Source organism: Merops nubicus, unplaced genomic scaffold (assembly GCF_000691845.1).
Source record: "Merops nubicus isolate BGI_N331 unplaced genomic scaffold, ASM69184v1 scaffold4567, whole genome shotgun sequence".
NCBI lineage: Eukaryota > Metazoa > Chordata > Aves > Coraciiformes > Meropidae > Merops > Merops nubicus.
In genome coordinates, this window is record NW_008622158.1 from 30,674 (window position 1) to 49,750 (window position 19,077).

Genomic DNA, 19,077 nt, shown 5'->3' on the forward strand with positions numbered 1-19,077 from the left:
ATTTTTTGTATTTTTCCCCTAATCTTTGTATATATTATTTTCCTTACCTCCCTTTTTCATTTTCTGTTCCTTGTTAAACAATATACTGCATTTTTTTTCCAAAGTGTCTCTCTCTCTCTCTCGGGGGAGGGAGAGAGGCGAGTACATAGTTTTGTTCCATGTGGGTCCTGCTCTGAACCCCTTTTTACACGGAACCAGGACACGCAATAAGAAAGATAAAAAAATTAAAAGGGGAAGAAAGTTCTACAGCTTGTTTCTCACAACTGAATTTTCAATTTGGTTTCACTAGCACCAAACAACAAACTCCCTCCCCAGACACATTCAGTGTTTGCTAAGCAACAGCAAATCTCTTGGCTTTTATTCCCTAGACAGCTACAACTTCTGGGACCCATTACACAGAGTAAAAGCAAGAACAAAGTGCATTATAAAACATATTAACAGCAACCTCTGCATCACAGCGTTGTTACAGAGAAAACATGAAAATACTGGCTCTGTTTATGAAGGCAGTAGCTAGTTCATTCTCATGGCAAGAATTCTGGAAGAATACTGTGGAGACCTGCTTCAGCTCTCAGACCTTGATTCAAAAGGACACAGTGTTTTAAGTCTAGCTTTAAATACATGAACAGTCCTGCTGAATTTGTGCTTAACTTTACTACTATCCCTACGCACTTCGACAAACTAACCTTCATTCAAAGTCATGAGTCCCTGAAATTGTAACTTGTCATCAAGGCACTCGAGATATTGTGCCCAAAAACTCAGTGCCACACAATCAGTACAAAATTTTACAACATAGTGAGAAAAGAGTAATCTTTTGGATCCTATGAAAGGACAAGGAAGCAGACACTGAAGTTTTATTTTGTTGAAGCTTTTGAAGAAACGAAAGGTTCTGATTTCTCCTAGCTGATAAAGTGCATAATCACAGAAGAGCTGTGCAGATTAATTGTTACAAAAGCATTTTGATTTCTACAGACATAAAATCCTCTTGAAGTAAAGGGACTACTGCTGTGCAGCACTACCAGAGCTGAAATATGAGCTTGCATTTTTCTTTTTCCTAGTGCGGCACAGCATGAATATGGTAACTACAGAGGGATTTTTGAAAAGCTGCAGGCAACAAAAACTGAAAAAAAAAAACAAAAAAAACAAAAAACTGGCAATGTTCCACTTGATTGTGAAGTTCCTGGGTTCCAGCTTTAATTCCAAGAAAATATGATTCAAGTTTCAGGTGACAAAAAATCCTGCTTTATCCAGGATAAGGTGAAGGTGTCCTCACAGATGTGAATACTTCCACTGAGGAATGCTGAGGGTCCTTTCTGTCTGCTGCTTAAGTTCACCACAGTATTTTATGGAGAATAACAGCAGTGTACAGCAAGATTTCAACCTGAGCTGGAGCCTACTCTACAGGTAGGTTCTTCTTCACATCTGAAAGTGACTTGAACGATTTTATCTACACTGATAATTCTTCAGACTGTTCCTCGTACACCAACTGAGAAGCTTTTGGAAATCTATGATAACCTAGAGAGTCGAAGCAAATGGTCTTTCTCACCTTCTAACACAATGAAAAGTGCTCAAGAAGTAAGCATCACAGTGGTGATTTTGAAAAGTGAAGGGAATCCAATGAAACACTTGTCTTCACATTACTTCACATCCCATTATCCCCACCTCATCTCTGTCAGGAAGAAAGAAACAATTTACACTGCAAAAACTCAGATCAAACTACCAGTTTAACTAATTCATCTATTTGACAGCCAAATAACCACCATCGAATTTCTCTATGTACTCTTTAATGACACTTTGTCTTCAAAATTCAGTTACTGATTCCTTTTTGCCGTAAAACCTAAAGTAACAGGCAACTACTTGACTGATGATGGACAAGGTCTGTTTACCAGGCAAATCATGGTTTTTGTATGCTAATGTGTTTGCATTCAGCTTCTAGAGTTCAGACTGAATCCTAAGATCTCTGGTGAAAAGATTAAGTTTTGTTCTGCCAGCAGGGCACAGTGTCTTCAGAAGCTGATTTCACCAGCTCCTGCAGTGATTTGTTGTTGAGCAAAACAGGGATACTGCATGTGCCTGCCCCATACCCACTCCTTACTGTGTAAGGCTTATCTTTTTTTTTTTTTTTTTAAACCACTCATCTGTGCTCTTTGTTATATATATCACAATAATGTTAACATTTATTTCTGGGACTAACGCATGTTTGAGATTAAAAGGGAGCCAGCTACGTATCAGTGACCTGTCCTTCAGAACATCCACCTGCTCCGGAAGACATCCCTGTATGCTCTCCTGTATTGCCCCTGCTTGCTCTCTCTCAGGAACCATATATCCTAGTGAAAACTTAACCTACCTCTCTTTAGCATTTTGTCAAAAGTCACATTGCTCCCTGTAGAGAATTTCACTTTTCAGATTTTGCCACCATACCTAAAATAATCCTGTCTGGAATGTATCTGTTGCTACAACTTGTCTTTCCAATTTCAGGCTTCCTTGCAACAAAAGCAGTGCAAAACAGGAAGAGCCACAAAAAAAACCAAACAAACAAACCCAAAACCAACCAACAACAACTCAACAACAAATAAAGGAAACAAAACAAATAAAGAAGAACTCCAAACCCATCACAATGCAGGCTTAGAATCAAAGTTTAGATGAAAAAGAAAAAACAGCTATGGCAGAGTGAGGTGAAAGCATATACACTCAGCCTTTTAAAATGGGAAAACATACTAGAACTGCAAATTAAAACTCTTTAAACAATCTGAGCAAATGGCATGAAAATTTCTTCCAGGTTTATGAAATTAACACAATGCAACAGAAGACTCAGTCAGAGGGAATACAAATCCATCTGTGTAATGAAATCACATGAAGGGATGTTTATGAACATATTTCATAAAGGCAGTAAGTTAAGTAAAGGCAGTGTTATTCTGCACTGAAAAAACCCAGCATGCTTGGTATTACTAAATTCAGGTAACTTCTGAATTAAGCAGTCTCTTCAGTGAGTGCAAAACACATTTTAGAGTGCATTTTAGAAAACTGGAGATGCCTTTTGAATTGAATCCATTTCAGAACAGTAAACCCATGAGTATGTTTCTATGGTAATGACGAACGATCACTAGAAACACTTAATCTGATAACATTCCAAGAGAAAACGATGCCTCTTTCCCATCTTCCAAAACACAGTTTACAAGAATTGAAAAAAAAAATCTTCACACTCGCCACCAACCCCTCCCTGTTGATGAGAACAAGGTCCAGCATAATTCTCATTCAGCTCCTCATCCACACCCAGGTGGAAATCCATGCACTCCAGTTAGTCACTGACATGGAGTGTGATACCCCCCACCCCCAAATCTTCACTGCCCGCCCTTCCTACAGGGTTTGTATCCTTCCATTCCAACACTCCAGTCACAGAAGCCATCCCACCACATCTATGTGACACCAATAAGATCATAGCCCGCAGGTATGAGCATGTTTCTAACTGCTCTGGTTTATTGCCCAGAGGCATTTATGTTGTTGAGCCCACAGTGACTCACTTACTGGTCAGCTTGCTGGTATTTAGGGAGTTTGTTTCTATATAAAAGGAGACCCAAACAAATGAAAATACTTTAGCTATCAAACAACTTTGCCAGCAAAGTTTCATACTTGACTCTTCATTATAACATTTCCATGATCTAAAGCCTTAAAGTAGAGTAAAAAAAAATACTGAAGAGAATCTTCAGTATGGATGGGGTCTTGAGGTACTGGCCAGGCACTGAGACAAAATCTCAGATGCATCGTACCAGTTAGTTGTCCAAAGTCCAAAGGTGTGCATATTGTCTTAGACAGGTTATAAGCTCAAAGAACTGGAGGTAGCTTGGCAGTACTACATTGTCTTGCAGAACACTGCAATGCTGGTAGGACTGAGCACCATGAAGGGTCTTAACTGTAAGATACAACAATGATGCTCTTGTCCACGGTATTCCTGTCTTCTCAGTATGCGGCACTGTGACAACTGCCAGCTCAAACATGAAAACTTAATTCAGTAATGTAATATCCATGTGTCTAATCTAAAAAAGTCCCAATTAAATTCTGGTTCTTTGCAGTTAAGGTGGGCATATTTGAAAAACTGCATTGCTGCATCCAGAAATCATAAAATAGTAGTGTTCTGAAAACTGAAAGCTCTTAAAGAATGCCAAAGGGAAAGTTTTCTAAATATATAAAAATAACAACCTTGAAACAGTGCAGGTGTATGGTTGTATGTTTGTGGGATAACGGCCTACATTGCCATGAGACAGGAATACAGGCTACTTTAGTGCCCTTCAGGAGAAAGGTTAAGATGTTAGATTCTTGTGTGATTTCTAGGGATCTTCTCCCAAGTAACAAGTGACAGGACAAGAGAAAATGGCCTCAATTTGTGCCAGGGGAGGTTCAGGATGGATATTATGAAAAATTTCTTGACTGAAAGGGTTGACAAGCACTGGAACAGGCTGCCCAGGGAAGTGATTGAATCACTATCCCTGGATGTGTTTAGAAGTTGTGTAGATAAGGAGTTTAAGGACATGGTTTAGCAGTGGAATTGGCAGTATTAGGTAAATGGTTGGACTTAATGATCTCAAAGATCTTTTCCAACCTAAACGATTCTATCATTGCCTGAAATTCAGAATCTCACTCAAAAATCTATCAGAATCTTTCCAGAACATGCAATTGCAGCAAATCCCACCAGACAGGTCCTCTACTGTGAAATGTTACACTTAACAGCCAGTTACAGATACACCTAAAACTTGCAAAGAAGTAAACAGCATAGCACTTCTCTGCATAAATTCTACACACTGTGACTCACCAGTAAACTCCTACAATGGAGGGAGGCTCAGGTGGACAAACGTGCTGTGCCTATGAGGGTCAGAGAATAAGGCAGGGTGGTAGTGACCACAGGTCTTGCAAAGAAACAGACTCAACATGAAGAGGACCTTTGTTTTGGATATGGAACAACTGATGATGTAACTGTTTTTCTACAGTTCATTAAAGAGTGAATATGTCCTAAGTCAGTCAGACCAGCACATGGGGCAGCAGATACATAGCTCAGTATAAAACCTAGAGAGTCAACAAAAGAAGTCTGAGGACAGCAGCAGGCTTAAACTGGATATAACCCACATACCCCTCCTTGGTGACTAGAGTCGCTCAGCACCATGACAGTGAGAAGTCACTCAGACACAGGTGTGTTTCACTAGTTGTAACTTATATTTGTATCACGATTTCAGTATATTTTGTATCACTGCTAAATCAGAAATTCTGTGCAACAAGTATTTTCAAATTAGTAAGTGTAATATTATAACGTTACACCCTCCTGTGCATGGAATATAAAAAACTGATCAGATTATTGGAATCTGACACACACTGTGATAACAAAAAATGCCCCCACCTGCCTTGTGACATTTGTGGACACATACCATCTTAGGAATAAAATAAAACACCTTTTTTGAAACACATTTTCCCCAATACTCCAGCTGACTTGACAACATGATGGTTACACAGAGGCAGAAGCGCTACTATTAATCCTGAGGATTAACAGCCAAATCATTCCTCAATGCCATCCACACAGTAAAAAGTTTGGCCATGATCATTTCGTCTACAGAGTATGTCCACATTCAAATGCAAAATGCTTACATTGAAATCTCAGCTACAAAAAGGGAATTCTTTTTTGTGGATTACACAAGTAGTTTTCCAGTTTCTGCTAACAGATTACAAGTACTAGTAGCACAAGTTTCTTTAATTCTTTTTGCAATATAAAAGAATTAGCACTTTTAGGAGCAGTAGCAGGTGATGGGGAAATCTAATAAAATGGCAAATATTCTGATGGTCAATATTCACCACACCAATTAGACAATGCAGGTCAGTCAGGTTTCTAGCCAAGTTATTTTCTCGCTCATTCAGTATGTGGAAAAGCCCTTACCTATACAGAGCTCCTCCTGGGAGCCTGGTGGGTCCCTTCAACACTAGATCAGCACAGAATTGCATTTACACTTCTAAAGAGTTCAAATAAAGTTACGATGTTAACTCTACGAGGCCAAGGACATAAAGTAAGGCATAAAGGCAATAAAGACTAAATAGGAACTGAGAAAGTGAAACTGGCAGAAACTTGAGCCCACAAGGAAGGTAATGATCCTCTGGTAACACTGCAACACTACCTCACCACTTTAAGAGTATATTTTTTTAAGTGTTCACTGTTCAAACAACATTCAGCTTTGTAATTCCTACTGCATGTTCAACTCAACATAATGTAGTCTCACACAACTTTTCAGTTCATTACTGCTGGTTTCTTTCTGATCAATCAAATTTATGTGGACCAAGGGAATAAAGAGCACTTCCACAAAAATGCTGGAAACAAGTTTTAAACACTTTGCTTAACATTTTCCTTCTTGAATGCTTGTCGGCTTGCATACAGTACTTAATACATGAAATTATTTAGATGCCAGGATAGATGGCCTCATAGGAACTACACTGGCTTCTGCTGAAATCTCTGGAAAAAAAGCAAGTATCTGACCTGAAATAGGAAATGTGGCTTGGCAAAAACAATGCATATTTTACATTTTTTAAGTGCAAGTCACTATGCACTTTTCATCAAAGGCCTTTTGTTATCCCTACCAACTGAAAAAGGAATGAGGTCCAGCCTTTCTTGCAAGTCTCACAAAAGCTAAGCTAATACTCTTAATACTACCCATGTAGTATGTACTCAGGTTAAAGCCATTACACAAAACAATTACCACAGTCAACAGAACAGAAAACTCTTCTTCCACAACTAAAAAAAAAAAAAAAAAGAATGCTAGACCACATTTTATTGTAGCATTACTTTTACAAAGGAGACTCACTGAAACTCTCAGGACTCAGCTTTTGGCAAAGTCACACTGGGTTCCATCATTAACTATGTCAACACTACATATATGAAAACAACTTGTTATACTAGTGCAGAATTTGACTAAAAACCAGGTGTCAGCTGAAAACCTGAATCTATGCAGAGGCACATGAAGAAGCACAAGTAGACTAAATGCCTTTCTCATGGTTATCTGTTGAGAAGTGGAAGAGAGAAAGCACCAAAACAAACCCCCCGATCAACCTCTATGACTATGCCCTTTAAGGTTTCTGCATTGCAAACTGGAGGCTCAATACTAATTACAGGACAGACTGCACTAATTAACCCACATGGTTACCCAGTTTACTAAAACAAAAAAAAATTCTCTATTAAAGTTTCCTTATAGCCGAGTGGCAGACCTGGTCTCTCAGAACATTAGACTGGCATGAAACTGGGGAAACAAAGCAAGCTGAATGGGGCCTGGAAGAATTAGGACAAGAAAAATTGATGCCCATCCAAAAACTGATTCTATCCTTCTTTCCTTCTATCCTGAGTACCTGGAATAGTATCAGCCTTCCAATTCTCAAGAGTAGCAGAGTACATCTGTTCTGAAATGAGATTTTTTGTGGTAGAATGTGAAATCTGTCACAGGCTTAGGTCCTGCCTTACAGGAAATAAAGTCTAAAACAGCCTGGAAAAACACTACTTAAATACTAAGGTGAGCATTCAAGGCTAAAAGGCCTTAAGAAAAGCCAAACTCCATTGCAAGGGCAAACACAGTAATTACCCTGAATAAGTTGGTTCTGAGTAGCCATTGTCTGAAGCTTTTTAACTATGTTGAATACTAATGTGTATGGACTGCTAGGCATTTATTTTGTTGTTCTTGAACTGCTGATGTAATTTCAAACGTATAATGTGGCAATGGCTGGATTTTGTTGGATTGGCCTCACTGCAGTAAACACTGCACTAAAAGTGATGAAGTGGACAAACTTAAAATTGCTGTTTGGCAGAGAATGGGTAATCAAATATTCCTGCAGGCTATCATTAGTCCACTAACTCAGATGGCCTGCACAGTTCACAGTTTGTCTATAGTGTGATTCGCAGTATGTCTGTGCCTGTATTACCATGTCTGGGATATCACTGTGGAAACAAAGAGCCTTGGCTCCTGACTCAGGGATATGGTAGGATCACAGGGCAATTTGGGTTGGAAAGGATCTCAGGATACTCCCAGTAAAACCTCCCGCTCAAAGCAGAGTCACTATGAGACCAGACTCACTGCTCAGGGTTGTATCCAAAAGGAACGTGAAAACCTCAAAGGATGGAGACAGCACAATCTCTCTAGGCAGCATGTTCCAGTGCTTACTTATCCCTCTTTGTCAGAATAATTAATGCATTGGAGTAAGACAGAAACTCTCCCATTACAAGTGATTTCATTCTCTGTAAGGTACACTATGTAAGTTAGACACAGCATGGGAGGCCAGTAAGAATGTAACAGAAAATAGATTATTTACATACTTTTCAGCCAAATAAAATTATATGCCAAAAAGCTGTTCTTTTTCAATTTCAAGGAAAAATGCATGAAAGGTTGTCTTTGAAACAAACTACAAAGCTGACCTAAAATTCCAACCAGTGCACTGAAGGGCTGACCTGCCATAGAAGAAGTTCACAGTACAATTTCCCAGGAACAATTAACTGTTGTGGGAAGAGAGGAACTAAGTATGTCAGAAGAAAAAAGACATTCTGCAACAATTTTGTGTACTCTTAAAAAAACCCAGCCAACTAGGAAAAAAAGTCCATGATCCACAAGCAAAACATGAAACAGAGAGACAAACCCACTTAATCTTACCTCAGCCTCACAAAGTGCCTGAAGACCCTGTAACACTATGGCAGCGGGTGAAGCTTGATCAGGTTTTGTACATTCATTTAACACCTGAGAAATTGCAGCCAACATGTCTGCTCCATGCTGGTATGGCCTACAGGAAAAGTGAAAGTACGAGGCAATGTTCATGCATACACACAAGGTTCTACTCTACACACAAAAATTCATGAAATATTGGTTTTGTTTAAGTGCTAACTACGACTAAAACTGTAAGAAAAAAACAACATACACAGAGCTCTAAGGCTGAGTGACATAGCTGCTTGCTTGCTTTCCTGTCTTCTAGTATCCACTCAGTTCCATTGAGCAGTGGTGGGGGACGTGTCAACTGCTGATTCAGAAGTTCCACACACTGTTTCTGTAGGAACTTGGTTTAAATAGTATATGGCTAGGTGGTTTATATGGATGGAACATTCAGGCTTCACCTATTTGCTTCCACTTTCTTCCAAATAATTCCTAAATGCATCAAGAACAAGCTTATACCTCAACACTAACTACACCACTTACCTGGCAAAAAGAATATTATGACTGCACTGAGACTTCTCTCCTGCTTTTCATTTTTCTTTTTTAAATTTCTTGGTTTGTGTTTAACTGTGTTTTTTTTTTTAATTTCTTGATACTGTGTTTAAAAACAATCTTTACAGGAACGATAAATTATCAAGTACTAATATTCATGGATTGTTTAGAGCAGTAAAGGATCAACATATCACCCTGTTAGACTTGTACAACTGTGTTCTGTGATCAGTATTATATCTGAATAAAGACTAGTAATTTGCATGTGACAAAATATCCATTTCAGAAAAACACCCAAACTTACATTGAATAGACCAAAAGAACACAGAACAGTAGAGGTTGGAAGGGACCTCCAGAGATCATCCAGTGCAACCCCTTGCCACAGCAGGTTACCTAGAGCAGGCTGAACAGGCAAGTTTTCAAAGTGTCCAGAGAAGGAGACTCCACAACCTCTCTGGGGAGCCTGTTCCAGTGCTCTGTCACCCTCACAGAAAAGAAGTTGCTCCTCAGGTTCAGATGGAATTTCCTGTGTTCCAGTTTGTGCCCATTGCCCCATGTACTATCACTGAGCACCACTGAAAATAGACTGTCCCAGTCCTCTGGACATCCACCCTTTAGATATTTATAAGGATTGATCAGATGCCCTCTCAGTCTTCTCCAGGCCGAACAGCCCCAGGTCTCTCAGCTTTTCCTTGTCACAGAGATGCTTCCATCCCACCAACATCTTCCTATCCTCCAAGTAGTTCCCCATCTCCCTTGAACCGGGGAGCCCAGAACTTGACATGGAACTCCAGATGTGGCCTCAACAAGGCAGAGCAGAGGTGGAGGAGAACCTCCCTTGACCTGCTAGTCATACTCTTCCTAAAGAACCCCAGGAGACCGTTGGCTTTCTTGGCTACAAGAGCACAGTGCTGGCTCATGGTTAACCTGCCGTCCACCAGGACTCCCAAGTCCTTTTCCATGGAGATTCTTTCCAGCAGGTTAAGCCCTAGCCTAGTGCATGGGGTTACTCCTCCCCAGGTACAGGACTCTGCACATGCCTTTGTTAAACTTCATTAGGTTCCATTCCACCCAACTCTCCAGCCTGTCCAGGTCTCACTGAATAGCAGCACAGCCTCCTGGTGTGTCAGCCACTCCTCCCAGTTTTGTATCATGAGGAACCTGGCTGAGAGTACACTCCAACCCTTCATTCCGGTCGTTGATGAAGATGCAGACCTAGCAGTGACTGCTGAGGAACACTGCTAGCTACAGGCCTCTTTTGTGCAGATCATTAATTTTTTCCTTTAATATTTCATCATTCTTTTTATAATTTGGAAGTTGTATGCTTTATGTTTCTACTCCAGATCAGTATAGGATGCACATTTTGTTTCAGGATGAAGACATTTAATTTTAACATTATTTACACATGCTTTCTGTTAGTTATAACAAATTCTGAAACTTACTACCTGCTGAGATTAGTAACATTGGAGTCATTTTCTCATACAACTAGAAAAATATTACCTACAATTAATGTAACAGAGTAGACAGAAATAATTATGCAGTTTTTCTGAAGGAAAAAAAATAAATTTTCCTTACAAAGACATGAGATGGCTGACACTTGCACTTACCTCTCCCTACATATGTCTCTTATACAAGCAGCTTTAGCAATCAGCTTTTCCCATTGAGTATCGTTGTCAACAGACAAAGAGGGCGTATCAGATACTGCCAACAACTTCTGCAATTCTGGATAAATTCGATCCTAGAAAAGATTTAATTTAAACATTATTATCACATCTTCAAAAGTTGGTGACAGGAGATTCAATTGCTAGCACTTTTACACAGCTTCTAAACACGACTTCTATTGCACATCATACTTCACTTTTCCTCATTATGGGAACCTCATGCTACATTGAAACCTAACTGGCTTTTGCAGACCAAATCTCTATTGCTACTTTATAAACAGAGAAGCAAATTATTGCCATGTAACTAAGGTCTTGCTCTTACTGCATATTATGAAAAGCAAGAAGATGTCCTTCAATTTTTTTCCTAATTCCAGTCTGAGACCTGACAAAATGAAAAGCAGGTTTCATGAAAGACATATTATTGAATTTTTTCACTAAACCAGAATCAACATAGGCACCACTTCCACCACTTACTTTATACTGCTGATAATGAGATATTAGTATACTGCTGACAATGAGATCTTAGTGTAAGTAACGTTATAACATTAATTTCCTTCCTTGGTTAGAGGTAACGAAGTTTTAGAACTACACTTATCTTAGTGACACTACAAGAATTTTCTAACCTGTCTTTCCCATAAGGACGTCATCAGCCGCAGAGTAATTGCTCTAAGCTTTGGCGTGCTCCCCAGCATGTGTATGGCATGTAGAATCTGAGTCACACAAACCTGAAAGAATTTTTTTAACCAAACGGTACCATTACCTTTTATGCCCAAGAACAAAGACCTATCTACAAATCTTTACTTTACAATCAAGTACAGGGAGATAACCATCGAACTGCAATGTCAGAAAGAAACTCAAGTAATTTTCTGAAAAATTACTGCATGACTCCAAGAGTATCTTCTTATAATAACATACATACAATAATACTCAGTGCAGATAAAGCATAATGTGCATTTTACTCTTTAAGTGTCATATCCCATGCAAAATATTACAAAGTTACATTGAAGCTTACAAATTTCTTTTAAGCAAGGTATGAATTGCTCAGTGTAAATAACTTTCTTTATATAAATAAACTATTTTCTCTTGATACAGTTTTTGTTTCACTAAAATGTTTCATCCTGACCTTGTGTACACCCAGTGCAGGCAATGTATACAATATATCCCTGTAAAGCGCAGGCTCCAAAGGTCTTCCCAACTTAAATACCAGAACTGGGATCAGATTTGGGACCTGAAATAAAAAACAGTGCAGGAAATATTTAGAACTCAGGTACCAACATGGTAGCTTACATCAGACAGTGAACTTATCAGAACGTATTAAAAACTCCTACCTTTTACATTATTTTTTATGCTAGTAGGAAACAGAAAGGAAAACTCTGAAGTCCGTAATTTCATTGGGCTAACAATTTATTTCTTTTTAAGTTATCATCTTAAGAGCACCTTGTTATGCATGTTCAGCTGTAACCACTGTGACAGTGTAATTCCCACAATAAATTCATTTTTACTTGAAATTCCATTACAGGCACACTGAAAGGAACTTGTAATTGAAAACAGTACATAAAAATACAATGGTAATCAATGAAGAAACTATTCCAACTCAGTTCTATCTCTACAAAGGAATTATGATGATGGTACTATCATATCCCACAAACCTGTCACATAATAAAATATAATTTACCATATTCCTTAATATGTTACAGATCTTGTAGAGAGCTGCTCCCAAAGTGACAGCAAAGGAAAGGAGACATTTACCTTTATTCTCCCTTTACTTAAATCAGATTTTCAGTATTTTTGTACCTGCAGGTCCTTCATTTTTTTTCTTGTGCACATTCACATCACTGTGTTGTAAAATTAAATGTACTCATGATGGCCTTGGTTTTTTTTCTCATTTGGTTTTATGTTTGCTTAAAAGTAATTACACAGTACTGGTTTACTTGCTGCATTTATACAGTAGTAATGATTTTCACTTAGCCACATGAGTTAGTCTTCCACAGATAAAACTTATGTTAAAAGATAATGTCATTCCCAAGAACAGAAAAGCTAATTACGAAATTTGATATTTAGCAGTTGTAAACGGACACAACTATTTTTGAGTCTTTTGGCTTTCAGAAAATTTTTGTCCTTACATGGTAAACAGTTTCAGTGTTTACCTCTGGAGTGAGTCACCCTTGGAAGAGGGTTTTTTTCCTTCTTTAGTTACCTCAAATTACTGTAACTTTAGAAAACTCATCCAGTATGTCCAAGAGTGGAGGCTTAAAGCAGCAGAACAAATGTGTATTAAATCCCATACATACTGGGCTGTGCTAAAAGACCAAGCAGCTCTCAGAGCCAGTGTTCACAATGTTGGATCCAATCTTTAATCCATCCTGTAATTTAGCAATTTTACACCACTGGAAATTTATTCATCCTGTTATTTATTTATTTACTTATCCTGGTAAAGCTGACCTTTTACGCACACAGGTGGCTTATACATACAGTGGTTCAAAAAATAAATAATGGGAAATTCTGCTAGAACATTCACTGAATATGCTTTTTTTACATGGGTAGAAGTCCTCAGATTATAACATACTTCACTGTACAAAGGTTTGTCTCAGTTCACAGAAACTACAGAGCAACAATACTGACTAAAAACCTAAGAGCTGTGGGATTTTGCATACTTCCCGCTAATTCCTGGTTCTAAATTACAGACCAAAAAACCCTACTTATTCTACAAGATATCACTGTCTTTAAGTTGAGCAATCCAAATTTGTGTTTCCACAAACTAACATTATTCTCCCAATATTATTTGGCATTCTTAAAATAAATCAAATTTACCCATATTTTCAACTAAATGACTAGTCTCCCTCCCTCTGTATTTGCCAAGGCTGTTGTCTACCATCTGTAGAGTTAGCTGTCACCCCATCACCTGCTTAGACAGAGGACTGGCTTTACTGTAAATCATGTAAAGCAAAATGCATAACAGTGGCTGAGAATTTAAAGTAGCATTCATTTGAGCAGAATTCCACACCAAGAAGCACTTTTGATACAAGTCTAACCGTGGCTTGATTTTCCAATTGTTTATCCCAAACTGAAAGCATCTTCATAGTTTGCACCCTCCCTTCTCCTTTCTTTGAGACCTTTGGACTGAAGAGAGGTTAGGCAGTGTTACAGATTTTGTTGTGTGCTGGTTCTGGCTGGGAAAGGGTTAAGTTTCTTCATAGTAGTTTGTGTGGTCCTATGTCTTGGATTTGTGACCAAAACAGCATTGACAGCACACTGATGTTTCAGCTACTGCTGAGCATCATTCACCCAGCATCAGGGCCTTCTCCGTTTCTCACACTGCCCCATATGCAAACAGGCTGGGGGGGCACAAGAGGCTGGGAGAGGACACAGCCGGGACAGCTGCCCCAGCTGACCAAAGGGATATCCCAGCCTATGTGATGTCATGCTCAGCAACAAAACTGGGGGAAGAAGGAAGATGAGAGGATGTTCAGAGTTATGGTGGTTGTCTTCTGAAGTAACTGTTATGCATGATGGAGCCCTGCTTTCCTGGAGACAGACAGCTAAACACCCGCCTGCCGACGGCAAGTAGCAAATCAAGTCTTTGGCTTGCTTTACTTGCATGTGTGGCTTTTGCTTTCCCTGTTAAACTGCTTTTATCTCAACCCATCAGTTTTCTCACTTGTACTTCTCTTATTCTCTCCCCCATCCCACTGGGCAAGGAGACAGAGCGAGTGGCTCAGTGGAACTCAGCTGCCTACTGGGGTTCAACCACAACACGTACAAATTAATTGAAGTTAACATTTAGATAAAAGCTGAATGGCAAATGAGCAAAACAGAAATGAGAAATCAGAAATTGAGATGAGGCAGGATCTGCCAAGCTAAAATTTCATATGAAGCTCAAATATTTCAAGGGGAACATTCAATCCTCCAATTACACACACACACAGACCCCAACTAGTTTTCTAAACACAAGTTGTAAAGCACTATTTCTTCCATTTGATGAACTAAGAATTTTTATAAACAGAAAACGAAAATTGCAAATAGATTAATTAAGCATTCTGCCTTACATGTATCACAAGTAAACTCAAGCAAACTGAAGACTGGAACACTGTAGATGCTTTTACAGGAATCTAGGCTGCAACTGCAAGTTTCAAAAGCCCAAGTGTAATAAACACATCAGTCAGTTTTCAAAATGTCAGAGATAATGAAGTGGAATTTGTTTATCTAACTGTGCATATCTTATAGCATAGATCAGCATACAAGGTGGCAGTGAGACTAGCTCATCTGGATATGCAAAGCTCTAAGTAACAAGCTTAGCTTTCCACTTCAAGCCTTCCTCTGGCTTTTCTGGTTTTTCACAGGGTTTATTGGTTTTGCTTCTTCACTGCCAGAAGCTGAATCTATAATAAATACTAATAAATAACAATAGATTACTGTTAGCTGTGCAGTCACACAAACTTTGCAATAATTCAAGGTATCAGATGGATACCACTCTTGTTTAAGTGGCCATAAAGCTGACGTTCACCAGAACAGTGGTGGTTCTTCACAAGATGCTTTGTAACTATCAATCTGTCTTTCTCTTACCAAAATCTTAACTCACCTGGAATAAACAGTCCCATAGTTGAAAGACTGAAATATAATGAGAAGATACTTCTGAGAGTAACATATTCCCCAAGAATCAACATACCTTGTAGTTCTTAGATTCTCTCAGATCTTCACTTGCACAAGCAAGAAACAAACTCCTTTCAGACCCACCACATGGGTCTCCACAAAGTCAAAGAAGTGAGTCCACACACAATCCACCTCACAGCATTGTCTGGGAAAAGGGCCTTAGTGTAACTTGTGGAAGGGAGATCCTCAGTAATTCTCAGAGCTACATTTTCTTCTCTGTTAACACTGACGTGGTTTGTTTGTTGTTTGTTTGAGATTTTTGTTTGCTTTGGTTTTGTATTTTTTTTGTGTGTGTGTTTGCTTTTTTTTTTCCTCTCTCCTTTCTCCTCCCCATCTGGCTTCATTTTTATTACAGGTCAGCTGCTCTTCTATATAAATGTAGCAACTGGGATCTTTCTGCCCCACCCTGCTCTCTGGGGGCTTTTCTGAATTTATCCCATCATACGTCTTTATCAGCATATTCCTCCTAGATTTTATGTCTTCGAAGTGCTTAGTCACATTCTAAAGACCATCAATACAATATTTTATAAATCCTGCATTGTAAGGAGCTCTCCTTGTTATCACAATACTCCTTAGAGTACAAAAACAGGTGGGGGGAAGCAAACTCAAACTCACCAGTACACGGCAGAGTTTCAGTTACACCAATTCTAGTTGCAGTCAAAATTCAGTCATAAGATGTCTGTATTAACACTGAAAAAATGAAACCTTCACTCAAAATAGGTTTAATTTGCTGTCCTACCTTCCCTTCCAACTCCCTAATTGTAATGACTTTAGACTAACCTATGGACAATGCAGTTATTTTCTCCACTTGACCCATGCGAAGGGGAAAACAGCACTGCCTGAAAACAATGCTCACCAGTACACACAAAGAAAACTAAAATTAACTTTCTGATTAAATTAAATAGAACCCAGAAGAAGACTTGAGTACCAAAGGTTCAACATCCTCAAATCGAGAGCCTGTTTCGGTTAAATCAAGCATTAGGGAAAGGGAAGCATGCACAGAAACCAAATGATACAGGAAGAAAAAAACAAACAAAAAAAATAAAAACCAAACCCAAACACTGAAGCTAGAGAACCTGGTAGATGGAAGAAGTTTTAAATCTGGCCAGCTGTTGTATCTTGAGTGTTGAGAAAAACAAAAAGTCATCTGATTCACTATTGGCTAAATTCTTGAACGGTACAAGGTACCTCACAGGCTGAAGGGCAAGCAATGGACAGACATTCCATACCTCCAGGGAGGGCAAGCGTTAAGGCTAACACAGTAACCTGCATCACCTTGTGCTGGACAACAAGGTTACATAAAACATCTATAGAGATGTCAGATATGTCATTACAGTGACTAAACTCCACATCTGATTTCAGTCCTTTCACTCTCTCCATAGCGCCTCTTCCTTTTGCCAGAGGCAGGGTCTTACACAATCCACTCGGTCTTAAGCTAGTTTTCTATTCAGTAAGCTACTTCCCACACTTCTCTCAGTTGTAGCTACACTGGACTAGGCATAGAGCAAGCAGACTCAATGACAGTCAAAATAAACTGTAATAAAAATAAATATTCATAATCCTTAGTCATAAAAGCACTCAGATCTTCTAAGGTCAGTCTACTCAGGCCTAGTCTTCATCAGCTGCCATGAGTTCATTCAAAGTCCTGTGTCCACATTAGTTTTCTAAGCAGGTATTAAATAGAAGTTCTAGAATGAACTTTTACACTAATACCTACTAAACAGATGTTGTTTGATCGAAAAAATTGCCAGGAAAAGACTAGCACATGCTACTAGAAGGCCAGGTACCTGCTTCCTTAAAGACACTGTCCTTTAAAGTGTACTTGTTTTGAACTGTGTTTTCAAAATACAAGATTAGGAAAAACTCTGAAGTGTTATAAAACAGCAAAGCTGCTCGTCTTTCCATCTCCCTCATGTAATGGGCCAACAATGCTAGGACTAATTTCAACATTAAATTTATGTTAAATCTGCCTCAAGGGCTTAACAGCAGCCCCAAGAAGCTGCTAGAACAGTTTGTTAGCTCCCTGTAGGTGGGAAGCAGCTCGGGCGCAGGAGAGGCTCGGTGCCTGGCAACACGACTTTCTGCATCCCCCACGCTCCGGGAGCATGCAGTCGACAGGTCAAGACTGTCACTGGCAACCTCAAGAAGGGTTTCAGGATAATGTTTTTTGTTTTTAAAATTTATTTGCATCTCAAAAATTATGCCAAGCTATGTCAAAAGCTCTCATTTTTAAAGTAAGATTAAACACTTGAGGCAAAATACTTTTAGTTAAGAAGTACGTCTGAGAACCGTTCTCTGCAACTTGAACATCCAGTTTGTTTTTTTTTTAAGCTACAGTATAGTTGTTTTTCTTCAAAAGCACAAACTAAGGGAGCATAGCAGGGGAAGAAAATAATTCTCTTCTTCTGTTGCCTTGCATCTCCTTACCTTGTGTCAGAACAAAGGGTAAGACAGAAAGTAAGCAAGACAAAGTCATGTTCAAAAGGAAAAACCCATTAAAAAAATATAATCTGAATACATATTAACATATGCTGTTCCCATTTTAAATCCTAAATGTAGGATATAATTTCATTTCCACCACATTCTTTGCTTGCTTGCCTGTCCTAGAGGGTTCTTTTCGATCAATTTCAAGACCAAGAAATCATTTCAGGCCCACTCACAAAAGCCAAACAAAAGGCAGGAAATAAGCCTCAAAGTTTCAGTTTTTATTTCTGAGAAACCTCAGGCTGAATTTTGGAAGAGAGGTAGCATCAATCTAGTTTTCCAGTAGGGAAGAAAGTGAAAGTAGCAGGTTCTCAAAAGCATTCTGTCCTCTGTCATCTGTTACTCCAGTAAGCAAGACGAAAGTACTGAACAATTCACAAAAATAAAGGAATCAGTTTTTCGGTTAAGTGCATGAATGAAGAAACGTTTCTGTTTAGAAAAGTTGTAAAATAAACTGCTCTCAAAAATAAGAAGCATAAGAACACAAATTTTGTTTTTATAAGTTGCAGGTACTCCACAGGATCCTAACAAGTAAGTTTCAAGCATGAAGAACCTGTCCACACAATGCAACTATAATATCAGTTTCCTTACAGCTGCTCTGTAAAGTTCATCTAATCAGATGTAGAAGAATGCCATCAGGCACCACCACAGTAAGCCAAATCAAATTCAACATATCCTTACACATTTTCCATCCAAATAAAAACATATTTTAGCTTTTTCTAATGCAGTCCCAGCTCACAAAGAACACAAAATAATGCATCTTCAGATGGATTTCCAGAAGGTTGTTATTTACCACTAAAATATTTCATTCCAGCAGTTGAAAGACCTTAAAAGAACGGATGTCCTCCAGAGCCTCAAAATCCTCTAATAATGGTAATAGATCTCGTGCTACTATTCACTAGCAACCTCTCATTGAGACGATTTAATTTCTCCCCCTTGCAGCACAGCTGGTTCCACACAGAAGTGTAATAACAGTTTTTGCACCACAAGAAATTCATCCGATTAGAAGGACTGTACTGTCTTCCCTGAACAGCATGTGTCAGTGCAGCCTCTGCAGTGATACAATTTAGGACAGCCTAAAA

At 38.8% G+C, this 19,077-nt stretch overlaps 1 protein-coding gene across 1 annotated transcript in view; it reads right to left on the bottom strand.

Moving 5' to 3' along the window:
• Window positions 1–19,077, bottom strand: part of FOCAD (focadhesin) — a gene marked incomplete at both ends in the record, with an annotated part of 73,827 nt that overhangs the window by 27,550 nt on the left and 27,200 nt on the right. Inside the window, 4 exons of the mRNA XM_008944671.1 lie at window positions 8,658–8,784; window positions 10,808–10,938; window positions 11,485–11,586; window positions 11,985–12,089. Coding sequence (XP_008942919.1) covers window positions 8,658–8,784; window positions 10,808–10,938; window positions 11,485–11,586; window positions 11,985–12,089 — 465 coding nt within the window. The remainder of the gene's footprint in view (window positions 1–8,657; window positions 8,785–10,807; window positions 10,939–11,484; window positions 11,587–11,984; window positions 12,090–19,077) is intronic.